Source organism: Castanea sativa, chromosome 1 (assembly GCF_040712315.1).
Source record: "Castanea sativa cultivar Marrone di Chiusa Pesio chromosome 1, ASM4071231v1".
Lineage (NCBI taxonomy): Eukaryota > Viridiplantae > Streptophyta > Magnoliopsida > Fagales > Fagaceae > Castanea > Castanea sativa.
In genome coordinates this window covers 48,316,189-48,340,041 of record NC_134013.1, presented here as the reverse complement: position 1 = coordinate 48,340,041, position 23,853 = coordinate 48,316,189, and the positions used below count along the sequence as shown (strand labels likewise).

At 35.7% G+C, this 23,853-nt stretch overlaps 1 protein-coding gene across 1 annotated transcript; it reads right to left on the bottom strand.

Moving 5' to 3' along the window:
• Nucleotides 1-17,779: 17,779 nt before the first annotated feature.
• Nucleotides 17,780-18,424, bottom strand: LOC142628690 (uncharacterized). The gene has a single exon (XM_075802737.1). It carries the CDS (start codon nt 18,422-18,424, stop codon nt 17,780-17,782), a length of 645 nt encoding a protein of 214 aa, XP_075658852.1.
• Between the last annotated feature and the right edge of the window lie 5,429 nt (nt 18,425-23,853).

Sequence of the window (23,853 nt, the reverse complement as noted above, 5' to 3'; positions counted from 1 at the left end):
TCCTCAGTGGATCATAAGTCATCAAAGGAACTCCCCTGTGGGTTCAAATTTTCAAACTAATCCCTAGTGAAGTACAATATCATGGAGGGACTCCCCTGTGGGTCCAAGACACAAAGGCAACCCCCTCATGAGTTGTGAAGAAAATATTCCCCATAAAGTTGATGAACCCTCTCATGGGTGGAGTTAACACAAGTTCCCTAATGAGCCATGAAGAAAAAAAAGAAGAAGAAGAATTTACCCTAGTAGGTCACACATTTCAAGAGGCTTCCTTGTAGGTCAAAATCACCACTAAGGGGGCTCTCTTGTGAGTCGCCAAGCTTCTCACCAAATATTGCTCCTCAGTGAGTTCTCCTTATCATCCCTAGTGACTTGTCCACCAGAGACTCCCTCGTGGGTCAAAACATCAAGATCACTCGTGCACATATCCCGAGGGAATTGAAGATGTAGGCACATTATACAAAACTTGTGCACATATCTCGAGGGAATTGAACAAGTGGGAATAGTAAAAGAGGTAGAGATAGAGATAAAGACCGAGTTCACCCTAAGGCTAGAGCCTCACCAAAATAGGTAGAGATAGAGATGAAGAAGACAAGAAGCGTAAGCCACTCGGAGAAGTTTAAGGCAAGAGCCTTAGATGGACACCATATATATATATATATATATCCTTTTAAGCTCATAAGACCACCCTTATTGGTTGTTTTTCTTTTTAAGTGACTTTAGGATAGTGAGTCACTCACCTTTTACTTGCAATTGGCAAAGCAGGTTCTAAGATAGTGAACCTATCGTTACTCATTTCCCAAGCACAAAGGTGGGAATTCGGACATACAAATCCCATGTGACTTTGCGAAGTTACACGTTGCCCCATGTATGCGTGTTGTGTGCCGTGTACGTGGGTTGGGCCCAAGCTATACGTCGAGACAAAATGTTTCGTCTCTTATTTTTTTGATTCCATTAGCGAAGCTCAAGAATCAAAAGTGGGGCATCTGTAGACACCGCAATTTGTACCCCTTACAACTCAAGCCCTCGTTCCCCAATGATGCTAAAATTCTAAGGCCCAAGGTTGTTTTAGGGCCCAATGAGATTAGAAATTGACTTGAGAGGTGTAAAAATGGAAAATACAACTTTTTATGAGTAGATAAATCTATTTTTGGAAAATAAAGGCCAAAAAGCCTCAAAGCCTACATACATAGGCACGAGCCTGCGCACGCAGGTATGGTTTTAGAAACCTATGAAAGACAAGTTTTTTGCATTAAAGACTGATGTTTGGAACGAATCTCACATCATCTGGGAGTTGTTCCAAACCCCCATTTTTATAATATAAATAGCCATACATGGTACCTTTTTAAATAGAAATCCCACAGGAAAACACTAAGATTCACTAGAAATAGTGAATCAAAGAGTGAGTTTTTCACAAAACATCATCAAGTTAATTTTATTTGTTTAGGACCTTTTCTGGTCTTGATCTTTGAATTTTAAGATTGCTAATCACTTTTTTATTGATTTGTAAATAATTTGACTGAGGGGAACAGTCAAAATCAAGCTTGAAAAGCTTCTTGTTTAAGGTATTAAGTTCTAACTTTTCTTTGCCTTTTCCTTTATGTTTTAATTTGTTTCTTTGCTTTGTTTATGCTTATATATGTTTGTTTAGTTTAGGTTTAGTTTTTTTTCTATCTTAAAGCATGTTAGGTTGTTAGATTTATGGTTTTAAAGCTTTGCTATTTTTTTTTCTGCATATCTATTTTTGGGTTAGGGTTTAGGGTGTGTTTGCGTGTGCAAGCATACGTAGGCTTGAAGTATGCGTATGCATACAACTGACTTGCGTATGCAGGCCTATGTATGAGCACATATACTTGTTCCCAGAAACCCTAATTCAAGTTCCCTACTTCTATTTCGTCTTTTAATTTACATAATATGTCTCTATTTTGCTCCTTTTTTTGCTTTTAGGTCTCTGTTTCTCTATTCATATGTTTTTTTTTGTCATTGTGTGTTAGGATTGGTTTTGTTTAATTTCTTGCTTTAATATCATGCCATTCATTCACCTGTTCATCCATTAATGCCATAAGTGCTGAGATATAGCAATGTAAGTAAGGTAAGTCATGCATTAGTATGAACATGCATTTTAATAATGTGATATGTTTGTTTGATACTTGATTTCATGTCTAAAGGTTTGGAATACATGTGATGATACAATTTGTTTGCTATGCCTATCTTTCTGCCTTGCTTTGTTGCTGTCTTGTTTGAGATGATGTGTTGGCCATGCTAGATGAATGCTAGAGTTTATGATGTGATGTATGCATGATTAGATGTATGATAGGGTTTGTGATGTGATGACAAGCATGATAGAAGTATGGTTAGGGGTGTGATACCATGTTGATTGTTAGATGAATGCTAGTATGTGTGTGAGTTTAGAATAACAATATTGAATGTGCCTTTAATAAGATTAAGACATAAGAAACAATGAGAGGAAGCCAACCTTAGGGTTTGGTGGTTTTAGGTGACTTACACTTTCCCAAGACCATACCTTAACTCCAAACCCATATCACTGGTAGTAAGATCAATGGTCCTTCCTCAAAAGGACTCTATATATATGGTTCCTAAACCATTGCAAAAACGAGGTGGTGACTCCCCGTTGTGTCCACACGTGTGATCGCTCGAGACCATGACAATTCCAATTTAGATAGTTCATGGGGATCAGCAGGGCTGGGGATTAGCCATCACCACTGGTATAGGGAGAGAATCATATATATATATATATATATATATATTTGGGAGTTTGGAAGGTTGTTTAAGAGGTTTGGGGTCATTAATCTCAATTGGGGCTCTATGATAAGTCATACCTGACAAGTTTGCTTTATTTGGGCTTGAGTTGTCTGGGCAAGGGAGACGAGTCTAGGTGCTTTTGATGGGTCGAGTACTGGGAATGAGTGGCCTACTCGGATTGGCCAAACCTGGCATGGAGTGAGGATGAGGAGACAAGTCCATGGGCTTTTGAATATCATGAGTAGGACATGAGTTGGCATTCTCAAGTGAGAAAGAATTTTCAAAAGTTGAGTTAACTAAAGTAGAATTGGAAAGAATATCACTGCTGATATTTCAGACACTATCAAAGCCAATTTCCCTATCCAGGCATTGCATAGTTTCCTCAAAGTTTGGAAAAGTATTTGCCACAAAACCTGGACCATGATTAATGAATATTTCCGAGATACTCTCCTTACCAATTTTTTTGATCCCCGGAGGTGCCGTGGCCCGTGGAGACTAATGGGTTGGCTGTTTAGATTTTGAATCCTGAGCAGAAGTTTGCACTAGTGGGATTGAAGATGCATGTAGACACCGCATTTTATACCCTTTACAACTCAGGCCCTTGTTCCCCAATGATGTTGAAATTCTAAGACATAAGATTGGTTTGGGGCCCAATCAGATGTTAAATTGACTTAAGAAATTTTAAAATGAAAAATATAACTTTTAATAAGCAAATAAATCTATTTTTAGAAAAGTAAGGCCAAGGAAGCCCTCGACATACACACGCAGTTTCCTACGCACGTAGCCATAATGCATGCACATGCAGGCCCGATCCTACGCACGCATGTAGGCTTCCAAAACCATAAAAAGGAAAGTTATATACATTAATGTTGAGGTTTGGAATGAATCCCACATTGTCTGGGAGTCGTTCCAAACGTCCATTTTCACATTGTCTGGTACATTTTCGAAACACACAGAAATCCTAAAGGAAAACACTAAGATTCAGTAGAAATAGTGAATCAAAGAGGGAGTTCTTCACAAAACATCCTCAAGTAAATTTTCTTTTGACTGGGGCCTTTTCTGGCCTTGATCTTCGTGTTAGGGACATATTTTAATGTAATTTGTTAATCCTTTGACAAAATGTACTTTACTTGTAATTGGGTAAATCTAAGATAGGTTTAGGACTTTAAGAAACATGTTGTTCAAGTCAAGTGTTAAAGCCATGAAGATCTGACCAAGAAACAAGTGAAAAAGGGCTATTCATTAAAGCTCGATAGCAATCTCGATAGAAAGACTTCTATCAAGATTTAAAGTCGAAGCTCGACAGAAGCTTGACAGAAGCTGTGTCTGTCGAGACTTACGAAATCAGAATTTTCAGATCCGATTTACAGCCCATGCTTGTATATTTGTATAGGGTTTCTTTTATTACAACCCTAGACATATATAAGAATTATTTTAAAGGCCGTCACTAGGGTAATGCAAAGAGAATACATGCAGAAAGTACCTTAGTTCATTATTCTCTCTGAAGAAGCTACTGCGTCTTTACGCCAAAGGTTTTGTGACCAAGAAGCTTCCTAATCTTCATTGTTGATGAACTGAAGAAGTTTGCGGCCAACAACCTTCTTCAAGTTGGTGAGTTAGTCACGTATTGGGATCCGTGCATCATTGGTTAATCATGTACTGGGATTCATGCATTGAACAAAAAGATTGCCGCTGCAATACAAGTCCAATTGGGTATTGGGGTAAGGGTTCAACTGTAAGTTGATATTTCAGGAGGCCAAAGGGTTTGGTAAGATTCCTTATACTTGTAACCGCTTGTGATTGATAATAGTGAATTCTTGGGAGTGGTGACCTTAAAATCACCTGGTGGGGTTTTGCCTTGATGGTTTTCCCCATTCGTAAACAAATCACCTGTGTCAATTTTTTTTTCCACTGCATTTAAATAATTTGGTGATTTGTTTGTGCTGTCATGCTATTGCATGAAATTTGATCTAATTAATTAACTTGAGTAATTAATTAATTAATTTGCAAGGGGTCAATTCATTTTAACCCATCACTTCAAGTTTAAGATTACTAATCACTATTGCTTTTGTATTGTGAATAGATTTAACTGAAGGGAATGGTAAAAATCAAGCTTAGGAGCTTTTGTTTTAAGGTATTGAATTCTAAAATCTTTTTCTCTCTTTTCTGTTTTAATCTTATTGTTTATATTGTTTCTTTGCTTGCTTTAAGTTTATATGTGTTTATGTAGTTTAGGTTTAGGTAGTTGTTATGTTTTAAAGCATGTTAGGATGTTAGATTTATTGTTTTGAAGTCATGCTCTATTTTCTGTGTTGCTAGGGTTTTTGGGGTGGATTTCACGTGTGCATAATCTTGCTTTAAGTTTATATGCGTGTGCATGAACCCTAACCCTAATTTTTCTGATGTAATGCTTCTGTTTTAGATCCTTATATATATATATATATATATATATATATATATATATGTATGTATGTATAGTTTTGAGCTTCTGTTTCACATGCTTGTTGTTTTTTTTCTTTCCACATGTTTAAATTAGGGTTTATTTTCTTTTTCTTGCTTTGATGTTATGAACATGCATTCATATGTCTATTCATTGATGCCATAGGTGCTGTGATGTAGTAAGGTAAAGAGGTAAGTCATGCATTCACATGATCATGCATTTGTTTGTTCTAAAAGCCTCATCTTTCTTTGATGAATACGTATATATAATGCCTTGTATAACATGATGCCTATGTTCTGGCTTGGGTTAGTGATCATATGTTTCTACCTTGGATAAGATATGATGACATAATGGTAGATGTATGTTAGGTTGATATGAGATGTCATGCTAGATGAATGATGAAGTCTTTTTTAGGATGATTGATGCCATGTTGTATGCTTAGATGAATGCTAGTGTGTGTGTGTGAATTAGAATGCAATATTGAATATGTCTTTAATAGGGTTAAGACATAAGACAAAATGAGAGGAAGCCAACCTTAGAGTTGGGCAGTTTTGGGTGCCTAACACCTTTCTAAAACCATACCTAAACTCCGAACCCATATATCTGGTAGTAAGATAAAAAAGGTCCTTCCTTGAGAGGACACTATATATATGGTTCCTAGACCATTGCAAAAACTAGGTGGTGACTCCCTGTTGTGTCCACAATGCACCGGTAGATTTTTTGGACGAGGATGCTTTGTTCTATTTGGAGTAGAAACCTAGTACTACAACAACATTTTTTTTCTTGAACTTACAAAAAGGTGAGGCATGAACCTATCGGCCAAACTGCTGACCTTCAGTAGTCAAGGATCCTTCACTATCAATCCACAAATCGCAGTCCTTGTCATCAAGAGAAAGACACCCGCACCAGTAGCAAATATTAGGTAATCATTCATACTTGAAGGTGACCCACCATTCCTTGCCTTCTCCCAGTGAAACAACCCATCCCTTGCACAAAGGTTTAGAAATATCTATGGAGACTAACACTCGCGAAAAAGCACCACCTTCTGAATTTGGTGCATTGGGCACTTGATTAACTAGTCCAATGGTTTCATAGATACCCCCGCCACCTTTTGGCTTAAGCATCTAACTGGAATTTTGTGGGCTTGAACTCAAAAAGAAGCTTTACTGAAAGGCATCTCCTCCACACTAATGTCCTTATCATAGCATTACAACACCTTGAGGTGCTTATCAAAGCTCTAAGGTTCACTCGAAATTATATTATCCACCGCGAGTTTATTATCAAACGTAAAAAGGACAATATCGTTGCCAAGGTTTTTAACTTTTTGATCTCCATAGACCTTTAAAGGTTGTTGCAATTGCATCTATATTCAAAGCTCTCTTTTTTAGGAATTTTGTTGCAATGATGAATTCCTCCTCAACCATATCCTTCTGCCGATTGAAATCTAGAACATTCTTCTCTGCTGGAGAGAGCCCTTTCCAATGTATTGTGAGGTTATCCAAGATTAGAGAAAAAAGAAAAGAGGTGTTTCCCAATAACCCTAAACAAAAAAAATCCCACAAACCTTGTTTGAATTTAGAATGTATGCCCTTGCTACTAATTAACTTAAATACAAATAAATATAATAGTAATTAGCCAAAGTTTCTTTGAACCAGCAAACTTGTGAATACCTAATAATTATTGCATTCCAAGAAATTGTTTTTCTTCTCCAACATTTGATCAAACAATTCCCGTGCAACAACAACTAGTCCAGACTTGAGATACCCATAAATAGAAGCTTTCTATATAATGATATCTTTTTTTACACTCTCATCAAACAAGTCACAATATGAAGAGGGGTTCGAGTGATTGCTTAGTGGTATTGATATTGCCTAATGTTTTGAGTTTGAACCCCCCTTCCCGACCAATTACCTAGAAAAAAAAGGTTATAAATTAAGACCATGTAGTTACAAGATATGTACAAATAAATTAACCAATAAAATCATAATGAACCTAACACTATTAAAGAAAAACATTACAAGTGCAAGAATCATGTTCATCAAGTGGAACAGCTAGGCATAACTAATTTTAGTGTGCGTTTGAATACCGCTTATTTTGCTAAAAACTGAAAACAATAAAAAAAAAAAAAGTTACTGTTTGAGCTTTGGTTACTATTCATATGCCTGATTGCACTGTTCATGTCCCATGAACAGTGCAATAGGCGCTGGACTTAAAGAAAAAAAAAAATGTAGACTTGGAAAACGCAGACGCCAAATCCAAACAAACACTTAATCCTTAACAACCTACCAAAATGTGCACATGGAATAATGTTGGGCATAACCTTGTTAATGTTTAGCTAACCCCTTTTTTAAAAACTTTCTGTGTGCAGGTTTTATGCAAAGGAGGAAAAGCAAAAGTCTTAGTTGAGTTTGGCAGGAGTTTTTATTTTTATTTTTATTTTAATAAGAAGATAGCAACTTTCGTTATGTAATACTTTTATCTTCTATACTACTATTTAAGGGGCTGCCCCTGTTTGGACCAGATTTTTTTTTTGTTCCAAAATACCCCTATGTCCCTAAGTTTAAATAGAGACAGAATTAAAGGATAATCTGGTAAAATACAGGTCTAATTTGCACTAAAACATTGCCTACAAAATAGGAATACTCTTCCACTAACCCACTTTTTCAAAATAGCTATACGTTTATTATTATTTTTCTGAAATAGAAAAATAAGTTAACTCCCTAATACACGTTCTCATTTACACACTCCACACCCTCCATTCGGTTTTTCAATTTTTCTTTTCCACCTCTTTTTCTGTTCCTTCCCTTGCACGCTCATTTCTCTCTCAATTGCAAAACTGCACACTTCAAACTTCTCCCTCCAAAAGTTAATTGATGGTTGTAGTGTGGAACCTGTTATGAGATTCAAGTTTCCGAAGTCTAAACCTTAGAATCATGGATTACCCCATCTAAAAGGTATGATGTTCTTACTGGGATTTTTTTGTGGTAAACTACTGGTATTTTATGAATGCTGATTTAGTGTGCCATTTGTTTGTTTGTTTTTATTTTTAATTGAGTTTATAATATAGGGTTTTGCTTTGATGGAATTTTTCCTTGGATTTTCACATTGACCTTTGTTCAGCAATCAGCATGTAAATCTTGAATTTTTTTTTTCTTTCAAGTTTTACTTATTTTCTTACAAATCTAAGATTTATGAAGAGAACGAGAGCTTTTTAATTCTAAGCCTGAGATTCAAATTATTAACATTTATAAAAAAATTAAAAAAAATTAGAAGAGCCTCTAAACACGCGCGCTAGTATTCAAGTAGGGGTCGAGTTTTAGTTTTAAATAGTATTCTTTTTCTATTTTGGTAGTTTTGCACTTATTATGTAGAGATTTTGTACTTAAGTATCAGTTGATGAGAGTTGGAACCATGGTTCTAAAAACCATACCAGCCGGTTCGACTAGGAACCGTACTCTAATCCAGTTTGGTTGCTTTAAAAACCCAATAATTTCACAAAAAGTAAATTTAACTAGAACCGAACGGTTTGACCAGTGGAATCACAGACTGGGACAGTTCGATCAGTTATGGAGTGGTTCGCTTAAAACACCAGAACACTGCTGTTTTGAATAAATAGCAAAGATCTGTACAATGGTGCCGTCAACCATGACCATCTTTTGTCACTGATCTGAGCAATGGGAGTGTAAGACAGGGAAAAAAAATTAGTTAAGGAGAGGGATTTAATGGAGGCACCGTCTGAGTAGGCACAGGGGTGTCGATCTAACTTGGAACCTTTAATGTTGTCATCACCCCATTTTGACCCACCCGAATTTTTCAGAACCCTTCCATAAAAACCGAGATAACCAAAATGCATCTCAAAACTAACTAAACCAAAGACTAGTTTGTCGATCGAATTGAGAAATCTAAATCAACCAAGGTCAAAAAGCATACATTTTGGTAAAACTTAAAAACATTGAACTCGGTATTCAAACTCTTCTCTTATCCCTATCTATGAACATGTTATAATCCAAAGTGGGAGTGTACATAATTTTGCATTATTTTGGTAAAACGTCATTTTTTATAATGTAAAATTGTGAGCACTCCCACTTTGGATTTTAACGTGTTCAAAGATAGGGATAAGAAGAGATAAACTCTTGAGCATTTCATATTTTTTTTCAAGAGAAAACTATTAAAACTCAAATTCAACAAATTAAAAGGGGTATAAGTCAAGGTCAAATGATAATAGTATCTTTTATTGTGACTAGTTGAAATCCCATCTCCACATGATTATAAGAAAATAAAAATATGAAATTGTCAAATTAAACCATCTAAACGTACAATTAGAATATTAAAAAAATCTAAACAATAATAATTGTTTAACACCTTCATACCCTAATACAAATATCAACCAAGTAACAACAAAATTATATGATATCTTAAATCCATGGTAAGCAATAAACCATATCTTGTTCTTGCAAAAACACGAATGAACTTTAAGAATAACAAAATATATATATATATATATAAAAAAAAAAAAAAAAAAAACTTCCCAGATGGTCTTTGTAGGAACTTGAAAATTGATGGCCCAAGCCCACTAAAAATAGTAGTGCCTTGTCCTTCAAACCAAGCCCAAATAGTAGAAGGTTATTATGTAAAGATTGGGCAGACAATTCTAGTGTAATTCTGAGCTAAGTTTAGATCTAAGGCCGAGGAGCCCAAAGTAACAAAGAAAAACAATTCACGGTGTAATTGAGAATAAAGCTCTCCTCAGTCAAATCCGAGGTTCAGTTCTTATATATAATTGAGACAAGTTCTATGTCAAGAAATGTACTGTTCACTCTCTTGTTTATACTCCTTCTTCCAGAATCATCCCCTTTCAACTAGGAGGTTTCCCTCCCTTATATACCCTTCCTCCTTGCATCCTAATCCTCCACTTGTATGCGTCATGGCTTTTCTCAAGATACTTGTCCTATCAAAGTTCTGCTGAAGATGGTAGAAAGGGTTGCTAGCTGTGAAATTACTGTTTAAATGTCATTTTCTCATTAATGCAGCTGATAAGGTTGTTGCAGTGCATTCAATGTGGAGGGGAATGTATACCTTTACAAGAAGCTCCCTTCCACCGTCCAAGCCCCTTCCCCCAGCATGTTCCCTTCAATCGAGCTCTTATAAAATGTTATCTTGAATCTCCTTCCATTCTTGAGTTGATGAAGTCCTCAGGCCACATACACTTTTATGGGTGGGATCTTGTGTGATACTTCTCATTCAATCATCTTAGGTCCTCGAACACCCTATAGTCTTCATTGCAAATTATAGTTTACTAGGGCAAAGTATTATATGGGCGGAAGAATCACCACCATATATTGCTAGTGCTATACGATTGAATGTGAAATCAATATAAAGGAAAACCATCTATTGTTTCTCATAAAAATAAAAGATCACAGAGATTTTATCTTTTAAAAAAAAAACCTTCAAAGAAAGAGAAATCGTACCCACCCATCTGAAAGTGGTGATGAAGTCATAGAGTCAAACTGGAAGTTTAGTCTTTTATGCTTTGTTGCTCCATTGGTCAAATTTTGTGATTAGTTGGGACAAAAAAAAACCCAGATAAGTATCATAAGTTAAAAATAGTTTTTCTTAGAAAGAAGTTAAGGGCAATTAAAAATTTTAAATTTGTGAGTAAAGTGGTTTTTTATAGGAGTTAAGGTTGTGTTTGGCAATATGTAATATATATTCTTAGTGTAAAATATTTCAGTTGAGAATATTTTATGTAAAGGAAAACATTTTTTGCTGTTTGATTGCGTTGTATAAATTACGCCGGAAAATTATTTCTTATGTTTGGATTTGATGTAAAAAAAATCTATTTTCAGAAAATGTAAGCCTAAGCCAGCAACCACCACCAAGGACAAGCACAGCCCACCGCCACCCACACAAAATCTAGATCGAGAAGAGGGAAAAAATTGCCCCCACTACTCTGTTGCCACTATCACCCATAAAAAATCCACCACCACCCACACAAAACCCACCAAAACACCACCACCCACACCAGCACAACAACAAAAAATCAGAGATAAAAAACAAAAATAAGTGGGGGGGGGTGGTTCAAGTTAGAGAGAAAAAGTGATATAAGAGAGAGAAGACCACTGTCGAGCGGTGTTGCTTGGGGTTTTTTGTGGAAAGAGGGTGAGATCGATCCAGATCGAGAGTGCTGTAAGAGTAGAAGAGAGGGTGTGGTTCTTGAGCGAAGGCACTAGATTGGTGACATGCAGTGTCCGATCCAGCCTTGGTTGGTCGAAGGGAGAACAGTGAAAGGAGGCAAGTGGGCATGGGCTTGACCTTGGGTATCTCCCTCCCTAATTCTTTCAGCTTAGCGTGAGTTAGTGAGGAGAGGTGAAATTGGTTGAAGTTAAATCACTATGTAAAAGCATTTCCAGGTCTAAAGGCCTTAATTTATAGTCAACCGAAATACATTTTTAGCTTAACCATATTTTCATATGCACCCAAACACACTCAAGGGTGTAAAATATTTTCTAAACTTCTTTTCACCCGAAACAAACATAGCCTGAAACGTGGGAGAGGGGAATTCAAACATTAAAGCTCGGATTTGTGCTAAAACACAAGAGTTTGTTTAGACCCCCAAATAAAAATTACTGCTAGATTGCTTTTACTCTAACTTAAACGAAGTGCAGAATAAGAGTAAATGTGTGCAATGAACCGTTAACACTACCCTAAGCCATATTCACCCATCATCAAGAATAAAATTAAAGCTTAAAGAGTAGGGAAGAGAGATGCAAACACAAGATAACACCAAAACATGTTATCGAAGAGGAAACCAAAGAACTCAATGAAAAACCTCTCCGCGACCCTCCAAGTAGAAATCGATCCACTAGAGAATAACGTTGGAGTACACGAATAATAAAAATCCCTCCAAGTCTACCCCATGTGCTTAAGCCCTTCAAGCTCCTGCTACCAACGGACTTCTCGGAGTCTTGTATTCTCTAGCTTTCCGGATCCCATAATTTTGCCCGATTGCATCCACCAATAAATGGCTCCTTCCAATACTTTCCAATAGCACCAAAATCTCACTTAACATTCAAAATGTGTGTGGTAAGTGTTTGGGCTAAAAAACTTTCAAAGATCTAGAGATGAAAATGCAGGAGTTAAGGAAAACCATAAGGAAATGTGTAGATGATTGTGGGTATAATAATCTCCAATTCTCAAGTATATCTTCTAGGGTTCTCTCTGAAAAGCACTTCTTGCAATTTGTGGGTAATGAGGGTATTTATAGTATGGGTAAAGAATTTGGTAAAGCAACTTCACTTTTTGCCAAACAGAATGTTTCACAGGTACTTCGTGGGATGGCCCTTCTCGTGAAACACTTGCAAACTTGACAGCTTGACGTGAACTTTCAATTTCCAGTCATGTGACTTTTCGTGAGTTGCTTCTCGTGAGCTACTCGCAAGCTAGTCATGAACTGCACTAATTCATCTTTCAAAGCTTGATTCTTCACTGATCTCTCACACTCATCCCTTACAAATAAACCCTCATACATACAGGAAAAATGATTGAAGAAATTACAATAAAATTTGGCACAAAATTAAAGCCAACACAAGCTAGTTTGAAATCACACCTAAATCTAAAGGCTACGAAGCACTTGAATCATATACACCCATATCCTGAAACACTTGCACATAAAAAATATAATTCATTAAGCACTAGATAAGTAGAACACAAGGCATGTATAAAGAACAAGTAAAATGCAATCAAGATACCAAAAGAGATATAAGACATAAAGCATAACTTGATCAAACATGAACAGTCATTAGGAAATGACCATAATGAACATTTAACTAGTAAATGATCATTCAGATACGCAATGCAATTAAGAGCAATGCTAAAATCAATTGCATGTCCAACATACCACATGATGCATTAAAAAAACTAAGGCAAGAAGCAATAGAAATCTATAAGCATCAAGAAACGGCTATAAAAACCAAGATACATAAAGTACTAAAGAAAACTATGTTTTAAACTAAAGTACTGTAAATAACAAAAACTATAAAAGTATAACAAAAACCACCAAAATGAACCAATGGTGTTACTACTCCCCCTTAGGCTGTACTCCCTCTCAAGCTAATCTACTCCCCTTTTTTGACTGAAATAGCCAAAGGTCCTAGAATGAGTCGGACTTCGATTCTGATTTCTCTGCCATGTCTTGAATTTGGGAAGAGAGGGCAGTGATTTGGCCTTGAAGGTATGTGAATTGCCTCGTGGAGTAGTCGATGTGTGAAGTTAGCTTGGTATGCTTCTCTTCAACCCTTCCAAGTACAAAATCAAGGTAGTCGGGTGCTTTTACTTGTGCTTGAGAAAAAGGTTGTGAAGTATCCTCCGGTACAGTAGTGAAATGATCTATTTCCTCATCAGTGTTGCCTTCTTCTTCGGCAGCTTTATCTCTTGGAATTTGAGAGACACCGGTGCTTGGTCCAAGAATGTGAGCTTTACTTCAGATAATGGTTTGCTCACTGATAGGCTCTTCCCCCTTGCCCTTGACCGGAAGACCACTTGGAATCTTCACCCTTGCCCTTGATATTAGAGACATGACAAGGCTTGGGAATGGTAGAGTTATCCTTGACTTTCTCTTCTTGATACACTTGACAAAGAGATGGTAGATGTGACCACCAATATCAATCTCTTTATGAGTAAAGAGATCATGTAGGAAGACGGTCATTGGCATTGACAAGGTTGTCAAATTCTTCACTGAATAGAGGTTGAAGATCATAATATATGCCAAAGCCCGCATCTCGGGGGTGAACTCAATTGTGTGTAAGGCCTTCTTCTTCTTGACTTGTCCTCTAAGAACTTGCACAAGAGGCTCAAGCTTCTCTTTCCTTTCATCATAGTGTAGAGAGGTGTTCGGAGTCATTAATCAAATTTCCAGCAGCTCTTGAATTGAGTCTCTTAAGACTGTGAACTCTCTCCCCCTTACCCAACAGTTGATGTGATCGCCTTCCACAACAGCATTAGCAAAGAATTCCCTGACAATGCACTCAAACACATCACCCATAGGATTCAGCAATTTGGTCCATGTCCTTTCCTTGAATACTTCCGGAATGAATGAGTCCTTTAGGGACTCAATGTCCATAGTCCTCTCTAAGACAATTAAAGCATTCTTGTAATGGTCGATGTAGGCCATGTCAACATCATTGTTTCTAAATAAATTGGGAGAGAAACGAGGACGTTTTCCTGATTTCTTTGCCCCTGACTTACAAGGAAACATCTACAAAATAACACACAAGCAAACAAACCAAACACAAACATGGTAACAAATTTGATTAGATACAAGTTAGTTCGTAAAGACGAACAAATAGTCCTAAAATGGAAATAAACAAGCAAACATAGTCACCATAACATTTTATAAGTGCTAAAGGTCTAAATAGACTCATATAGCATGAGTGAAATGCAGAACATGTGAAGTGATAGAGTGTGTGCATCAAGTGTGCTTGTGGTGTGCATGTGAGATGCATGAGCAATGCATGACAAAGCACTCGTGGGGAAAAGTGTGTAAAACACACAACCAATGATCAAAACATGATAAACATAAATAATTATGGTGATTCCCAAAAATTGGTACTCATTAGAGTACAAAAGAGTGAAAAAATACTATTGAGGCATTTTATCAAACACTTAGAGTGCACACATGACACTTATATATGAAACAATGCATGAACATATGAAAATATTTCCTAAATACATGTTAAAATGCCACTTGGGGCCAACACAAACACAAACAAATACAATGGGACTCATCCCAATAAAAAAAAAAATCAAAATATTTGACAAGAAAATGAAATTTTCCCAACCCTTTTCAAAATAATCCCAACCCTAGAAATCCTAGAATCTAAGGCTTAACCTAAGGATTCAAAGATTAAAAAGTGTTAAAACATACCTTAGAAGAGTCTTAGAGTTGAAATCCCTTGAGTTATGGTTGAAATTTTAGAGAAAATGGTGATTTGGGTTGAGAGAGGCACGGAGGAAGCAAAGTAAAGTTTTCAAAAAACTGTCACTATTTGGCCTTTAAAAATTGAAAATCCACTCATTTCACGGGTAAGCTACTCATGAAGTACTCGTGAGTTACTCGCAAAATGCCTCAAATGCATAGGGCTAGTTTTGTGGGAAGCTATTTCTCGCAAAGGAGTCGCAAGGGAGTTGCAAAACTCTGTATAAAATTTTGGAAAAAATAAGTATTAGCTTCCTCATATTCGTGGATAGGCTGCGAGATGTCTTACTCACGACTTACTCATAAAAATGCCTATGAAGGAGTTTTTCAACAAAACAGATTTGGCTTTTTGGAAAAAAGCTCATAAAATACAAGTGATACACAAAAATACTTTCAAAAACAAATAAAATACTCAAAAATCCTTTTAGGTTTGATCAACAAGTATTTGAGTATACACAAATCACATTTGAGCACGTACAATCACACAAATGAAATAGGCAATCATTGAATATTAGTCTTGTGTATTGTGTGTGTGAATCAAGTGTAAACTAATCCATAGTCTAGTACGAGGTTTCAATGATCAATTCAATCAAGTCATACACAACTAGCACGAAGTCAAGTAACCTATCTCACTAGTAGAAATGAACATATATGAACCCCTGCCAAAGTGTTACATTTGATTGAAAGCTTTTTATTTGGCTTCCATTTTTCATACTTTTGATCAATACAACTCAATTTTTGAGAAGTGATGTCATGAACTTTTTGATATTTCATTGACGAATAAGCCTTTTGGCTTTGGCATCATACATTTCGAATACATATTTGCTCCACCTTTTCCTAGTCAAACTAGTTTTTGAAGCAAGGCTTTTTCAGCTTTCTCTTTTTAGAGATTGACATTTTTAGAGCTTTTTGACAAAAAAAAAATGAGGAGATATATAGGCACAAGTCTACGCATATATCAAGATCAAACAAGACTATTGACTAATCATTCATGACAAGCTCGGAGATCTATTTACAACAATCAAATGTAGATTTCTAGATGTCGCTCACACTTAAAAAAGTGCATACATAACAAGCTAAGCTCGTAAATGCACTACGCCATTAGTACAGAGGTACTAGGCCAAACTCAACACGTAATATACACAATACAAGCGATCAAACCTTTTGAGATTTTTTACTTTTTTATGGGTTTTTGAATTTTTCAACACACTAAAAAACAAAGTAATAAAGTAAGATCAACAAAAACAAGGTAAACAAAACAGAGACCTATAAAGAAACATGTTAGGACAAAAGCAATGACACAAGAAGATTGCATATGTCATGATGCATGAAACTATGACCCTAATGCATTAGAAGTATTAATGCATGAACATAGTCAGTTATCATGCATGAGTACCATTTTTCACCCACATTGTACGAGTGTTTTGGGTGAGGTCCTTAGAAGGAGGGGTACGACCGACATAACTCTCAAACCTCAGGATGAAGCTAGCTAGGCATGATGAAATGTTCTTCATCATTTCCATAACATCTCCAATGAGTTGCCCCTCATTTTCTCCTTTAGCTTGATTTCCCTTTGAAATTCTTCTTGAGTTGTCTTGTCCACGTAGAGAGTCAACCCTCTTAAGAGCTTGGAGCTTGAAACAATTTGGTCTTGTGTGCCATCGTACACCACAATGATGACAAAAATGCTTCACTTGAGGTCCCCTTTAACTCTTGGGCAATGACTTCCCTTTTGCCTTTGGTTTTGGACCAATGATTCTCTTTGCAACAATAGGGATTTCAACATTTGGCTTCTCCACTTTGGGATTCTTTGCCTTGGTCTTCTCTACATTCTTGGCCAACACGAATTTTACTTCCTTTTTGGGTTTGCTGCTTAAGCTTCCTTCACCGGTGTAGCCTAAACCGGTCTTGTCATTTGAAGGTTTTTGAGAAGAGAGCACACTGTCAAGCGTCTTGGTGGAGATGCATTCCACTTCAACATTTGCTTGAATTATTTCAAGTTCAATAAACTTGATTTTGGAGTAAGCATTCAGCAGATCTTCCTTTAGCTCTTCAACTTCACACTTGGCATCCTTTAGTTGAACAAGAGTGGATTTGTGCTCTTCTTTAATTTTCTTCATCTTCTTAACAGCACTTTTGGCTACCTTAGCATATTTGCCACAATCTTCAAGCAATGCATCATACACTTCTTGAAGATTCTTCTCACCCTCATTGAGGTACACATCCTCATCTTCTGGAACATCAAATTCTTCACCTTCGGAATGTACACCTAGTTCATCAACCAAGTCGCTTAACTCATCTCTAGAATTAACGGTGGTAATTGCCATGAAAGCTGAATAATTTCCATCACTATCACATTCTCCTTCCACATCGGAGTTTAGGCTCTCCGAGTCACTAAAGGTAGTAGCAAGCATTTTTCTCTTTCCTCTTAAATAGTTTGGACATTCTTTCTTTTTATGCCCATGACCATTGCATTCATAGCACACAATTCCTTGGGTTGATAACGAGTCTTTCCCATCCTTCTTCTTGAACTCTTTCTTGACATTTTTGGAGGATGATAATTTTCCTTTGCCAAACTTCCCATTGTTCTTCTTCTTGATAAATTTCTAAAAGTTCTTTGCAAGAAATGCCACTTCTTTTTCAACATCTTCTTCATCGAAGGAATCACCGGTTCTCTCATTTATGGTTTTGAGAGCAAGTGATTTGCTGGACTTGTGAGAGGGAAGTTCGAGCTCATAGGTTTGGAGAGAGCCAATAAGTTCTTGAATCTTGATGTCATCCAAATCTTTGCTCTCCTTAATGGCAGTGACCTTTGCTCGGAAGGTTTGGGGTATGGATCTCAAGATCTTCCTCACCACTTTGGCGTCTTCAATCTTCTCCCCAAGATTGAGCTTGGCAATCACAATCTCATTAAGTCTCCCATATAAGGAATCAAATAACTCATTGTCACTCATCTTCACTTTCTCAAATTGAGTAGTGAGCATTTGAAGCTCGATGTCCTTAACCTTCTTGGTTCCTTCGTAAGTAGTCTCAAGAATGGTCCACGCCTCTTTGGCGGTCTTCACATGGAAAATCCTGTGAAATTTATCAATAGAAACACCACAGAAAATAACATTAATAACTTTGCTATTGGCATTTGCCAAAGCAAGAGTAGCCTTATCCCATTCAGATTTGGTTGTTGTGGGTCTCACCCATCCATTCTCAATGGAATCCCAAATGGTCTCATCAATAGCACATAGAAAAGCACGCATACATACTTTCCAAAAAATATAATTACTCCCATCAAAGTAGGGAGTTGCGTTGAGGGATTGAGATCTATCCATATCAAACGGGATCTTGGATCACACAAGGATATTGAAATCCGACAAGTATACCTACTTTGATACCCATTGAAACTCGAATTTATGCTAAAACACAAGACCTTCTTCAGACCCCTAAATAAAAATTATAGCTAGATTACTTTTACTCTAACTTAAACAAAGTACGGAACAATAGTAAATGTGCGCAATGAACCGTTAACACTACCCTAAGCCATATTCATCCATCATCAACAATAAAATGAAAGTTTAAAGAGTAAGGAAGAGAGATGCAAACTCAAGATAACACTAAGACGTGTTATCAAAGAGGAAACTGAATAACTCGGCCAAAAATCTCTCCGCAACCCTCCAAGTTGAAATTGATCTACTAGATAATAAATTTGGAGTATATCCTTCAAGCCTGGTCTACCCCACGTACTTGAGCCCTCCAAGCTCCTGCTACTAATGGACTTCTCAGAATCTTGTCTTCTCTAGCTTTCTAGATCTCGCAGTTCAACTCGATTGCATCTGCCAATAAATGGCTCCTTTCAATACTTCCCAACAGCACCAAAATCTCACTTAACACCTAGAATGGGTGTGGTAAGTGTTTGGGATAACAACTTCTCAAGGATCTAGAGATGGAGAGATAGGAGTTGAGAAAAACTACAAGGAAATGTGTAGATGATTATGGGTATAACAATCTCCAATTCTCAAGTGTATTTTCTAGGGTTTTCGTTTTGAAAAGAACTCCTTACAATTCGTGGATAATGAGAGTATTTATAGTGTGGGTAAAGAATTTGGTAAAGCTTCACTTTTTGCCAAACAGAATGTTTCGCGAGTACTTCACAAGATGGCCCTTCTCGCAAAATACTCGCGAACTTGAAAACTTGGCATGACTCTTTAGCTTCCAGTTATGTGCTTCACATGTGGCCTTTTTGCAGGTTGCTTCTCGCGAGCTACTCGCGAATTGCACTGATTCATCTTTTGAAACTTGATTCTTCACCAATCTCTCACACTCATCTTTTACAAATAAACCAACATACATATAGGGAAAATGATTGAAGAAATTACAATCAAATTTGAAACGGAATTAAAGCCAACAAAAGCTAGTTGGAAATCACAACTTTACAAAACACGTTATGTGTAATTGCATTTGAGTTTAAATTAAATTCCTCCTAAATATAAGAACTTCAAATTACTTGTATATCCTCGTTTATTTATTTGTTTACAATAACGTTAAATAAATATTAGGGATGTTAAAGAGAATGAGCATGTAACTAACTTTTTGGATCCTCTTAATAGTTAATATATAAAGATGAATGAATGAAAAGAACATTTTCATTTTATTATTCCACTTAAGTATTTATAATTTAACCACTGTGCACCCTTGGTGTGATAGTCACTCTACAAGTATAAGTGTTTGTGGGGTGTAGGGAATAAGGACTGGGGTTCAAGTTTCTAGGAGGGAGTTTTACACACATATACACTTAGATTAGATTATAGTAGAATTTCTATTTTGTATAAAAAAAATATGAATAATTTAAAAACATATCTCATCTTATATTATTTAACCTTCTAAAAGAAAAGTAGTACATTATCTAAATTTTTAAATGGAATGGTATTATGTACATGATTAGGTATAAAAAAAAAAATTAATCGCCATTCAAGTAACATGGAAAAGTTCTTCTGATTAGATTGTCATAATTCATGAAATTCAATTTTATTTATCCCAAGAAGCAAACAAATTCTTTTCTTTTTTGGATTTGTCCCAAAAATCTGTGCCACTAAATTTATCATGCTGGTGTGTGGTACTCTTGGTCTTGTGTTATTATTGTTGAAACTTGGTGTGCGTTTGGCTCCAAATTAAATTTTAAAAAAAAAAAAAACACCTTAATTTACTATGTATTTTATTTTTGCTATTATTCATAGACCCACTACACTTTTTAGTACTATTCATAAGTCTCCTATACTATTTTAGCTAACTTTCAAATAGACCCTCGATAAGACTCATTCCTCTCATTTCTTGTTCGCCAGGTCAGGACTGATGAAGAGTGAGGGGAAAATTTTTCTTAATAAGTTATATCTGAGAAATAAAAGCTAACTGCTAACAAAAAGTTGGCACTGAACTAAGGAACTTGTTCACGTGGAAAGCACGAGTTACTCGCGCCTCTTCACGTGACAAAGGGTCATCATGCTAAGATATATTCTCTGGATTCTTTTGGACACACCCGGAGTGCAGGACAAGAAAAGGTCCACAAGTCACAATCCAAAGTTGGATGGTTCACACTCAATTCAATTCACATTTACACCACTCTTGGACTTATCCACACTCCACACTCCACCCTCCAAAATTCCAAATTTCTTGTCCTTTATAAGTGAACATATTTGAAGTAAACGATGCCTAATAACCGGTGGTGACACATTCTAGATAAAATTTTCAATCCAAAAGAGATCTCCTCTAATTTATTAAATTAGATGATGATTTATAAGATTATTTGCATATATTATTTTAATTAAAATATTATTTAACTAAAAATGCAAATAAATAAGAATAGAGTTTGACTAAAAACTTTGTTACTAACAATACAAAAATGAAGTATTCATATCATGTGTAATGTACATTACTCACTTAAAATGATTATATACAACCATTTAAGTGTGGTTTTGTATGTGAACACATGTTATATTCTTATTGTTGAGACTAAAATCAACTTTGTAACCAAATTTTATCCTATAAATAACATTTTAACGATCATATATATTAGTTGGAAGAATTTTTCTCAAAATTTATTTGAAGGTAAAATTTCATCAAATTCCTTTCATACATATTGCACTACAAATTTAGTAGTACATTTTAATTAAATTATGTATGGTACATATTGAGGGCAAATTTCTCATCACCAACTGTGGATTTATAAAAAAATAAAAAATCTAAAGTTAATGGTTCTTTTATGTTAAAATAGCCCAAAACTAAGATTTTTTTTTTTGGAGAAACGGAAACTAACAAAATTATGATTTAATTATGTTTGGTCTTCTCTAAACAAAAAAGATTTTATTAAATTAGGTAAAATATTTTCTAAATTTTTTTAGTTAAGTTTTTTATTTATAAATACTTATTAATTGAACATGTATCATGTATATACTTTTTTTGTCAAACTTTCCTATGTGTTGCATTGTCTATGCGTTTCAACGGCTACTATTATATATATATATAGACACACACACATACACATTAGTGAATAATCTATGCGGTACACGAGATAGTTTAACAAAATATAAATATAAAATTTGATAATTATGGTCATTATTAATAATCATTTACTGTGATTGTGTTTGTAAATGAACTAGGGTTGTACAGGCACTACCTGCCACCAACGGAACTGGCTAGAGCCGGACCGATCCGCCCGCCTCAAGCCTCCACCGTAGGAGTTAGGCACGGTGGTTGGTAGCAATTTTCAAGTACCGAAGTCGGCTAGTATAGTTGTCAGCGAAGCTTTTTGGATTTCAATGAACGCCGAACTAAACCGATTTGCCTATATATATATACAAAACTTGAGATTTCTACTCCCTTCAAGTCAAATCTAAGATTTCCACCACCACCCACAACACAAAGCCCACCACCATTTCAGCTTTTTATCTTCAAGCCACCTCTCCTTTTACTGCCACCTAGGTTAGATCTTCAAGTTGTTGTCTTTGCCTCCATCGCCTAGTGGTCGATTGGACTTCGCAGGTGAGTCAATCAATGGTTAGTCCCAAGAATCTTTACCTTGTTTGGGTTTTAATATTTGGGTTTGCAGTGGGTTTTGAATCTTTTGATATTTTGATTTGATCTAAGTTTTGATTTGTGGTTTGAATCTTTGGATAGTATTCTGGGTTTGATTTTGGTTTTAGTTCTCTCTACCTCTCTCTGTGTGTGATAGATAGGTGGACACCAACCACCCCGTCGACTGGAACTGCCTCTGATGTTGCCGGAGAACCATTCCTTAGGTGGGGCAGCAGCTTGGATTTTTAAGAAATCGAAGGTTCCAGTGCAATGCAGAAACGGCCACAAAAACCGGCTGCACCGCACCGTGTACAGTCCTAATATGAACTAGTAAAATTCTAGTTGAATGATTAGAATAAAATTAAAAATCAATTTTACGGGGTTATTTACATGTGCCATAAAGATAATTTCTTACAAGATATTTCAAAGTAAACCCATAAAGGGAAAAGTGTAAAAAAAAAAAAAAATCACAATAGTTCATCTCTTATCTTAAAATAAATCCTTAACATTTTAATTTTTCCATATAAACTCATTAAATTATAGCAATCTAAAATACTATTTCATATCTGTTAAGGTTTACTGTGGCAGTAATGGCTCTCACCAAATTAAGTTATACAAAATGTACACTTAATTCATTTAAAAAGTAAAAATCAAGTTTTTAATGTATTTGTTGTAATAGCAGAAGCTCTAATGCTAATATGTAGCGAGAAAGAGTCTATGAATGGCATTTCCACACAAGATTGATTGTGAAAATATTATGGATTTGAGAAAGATCTCCAAACAAGTTATAGGAATTGTAGAACACTAGAATGAAAAATTTACAACTACACACAAGAAGTGGCATCAAGGTTTACATGATTCGACAAAAGTCTATGCTCATGAGCAACAAGATTGAAATTTATTATTGCAGAAAGAGATTACAAAGGTGTTTACACATTCAAAGTGATATTTCAAGTAATTAGATCTCCACCGTTAGGTTTGATAACAATTAATAGTTTAAAAAATGTGTAACATTTATAACTTGAACCACATCTTTGTATAATTGTTTACAATCAAATCTTTAGACTTTGTGGGATTAACTCACTTTTTTTTTTCTTTTGAGAATACTAAGTATTTTTAACACACGAACACACAGAGGGAAGAAGTTTTTAAAGAAACTGATAGTGATGTATATCCAAGAGTTTGGCTCTTTTGGATATATATCACTATAAATTTCTTTAAGACCTTCTCCTCTCTTCTCATGTATGTGTATTGAAAATACTTAGTATTCTAAAAAAAATATCATTAGACTTTTTGTTTTCAATTAGTTCAAATTATAATCTTCTCAAAAAAAAATTAGCTCAACATATAAAATTTAATATCGTCGAATAACAAATTTGGATTTTAAACTTCCATTACAAGAAAAATCAATTGATCTTTTTTAAAGAATAAATCAATTGATGTGATGATGGAGAACACATGGACGTGTTAGATTTAAATTCTATCTTATTCATTAAAAAAAAAAAAAAAAATTGCTCAGACTTTGGATGGGGTGAGAGCGGTGCAATCCCCACTTGGTACCGTCACTTACAGTACTAGGGTGTGATATAGAAATATGATTAGGATCTTGTAAATGGGTAGT

Bases quoted from the DNA above. Each gene is read 5' to 3' on its own strand.
- LOC142628690 (XM_075802737.1), bottom strand. From the start codon at position 18,424: ATGCGTGCTTTTCTATGTGCTATTGATGAGACCATTTGGGATTCCATT.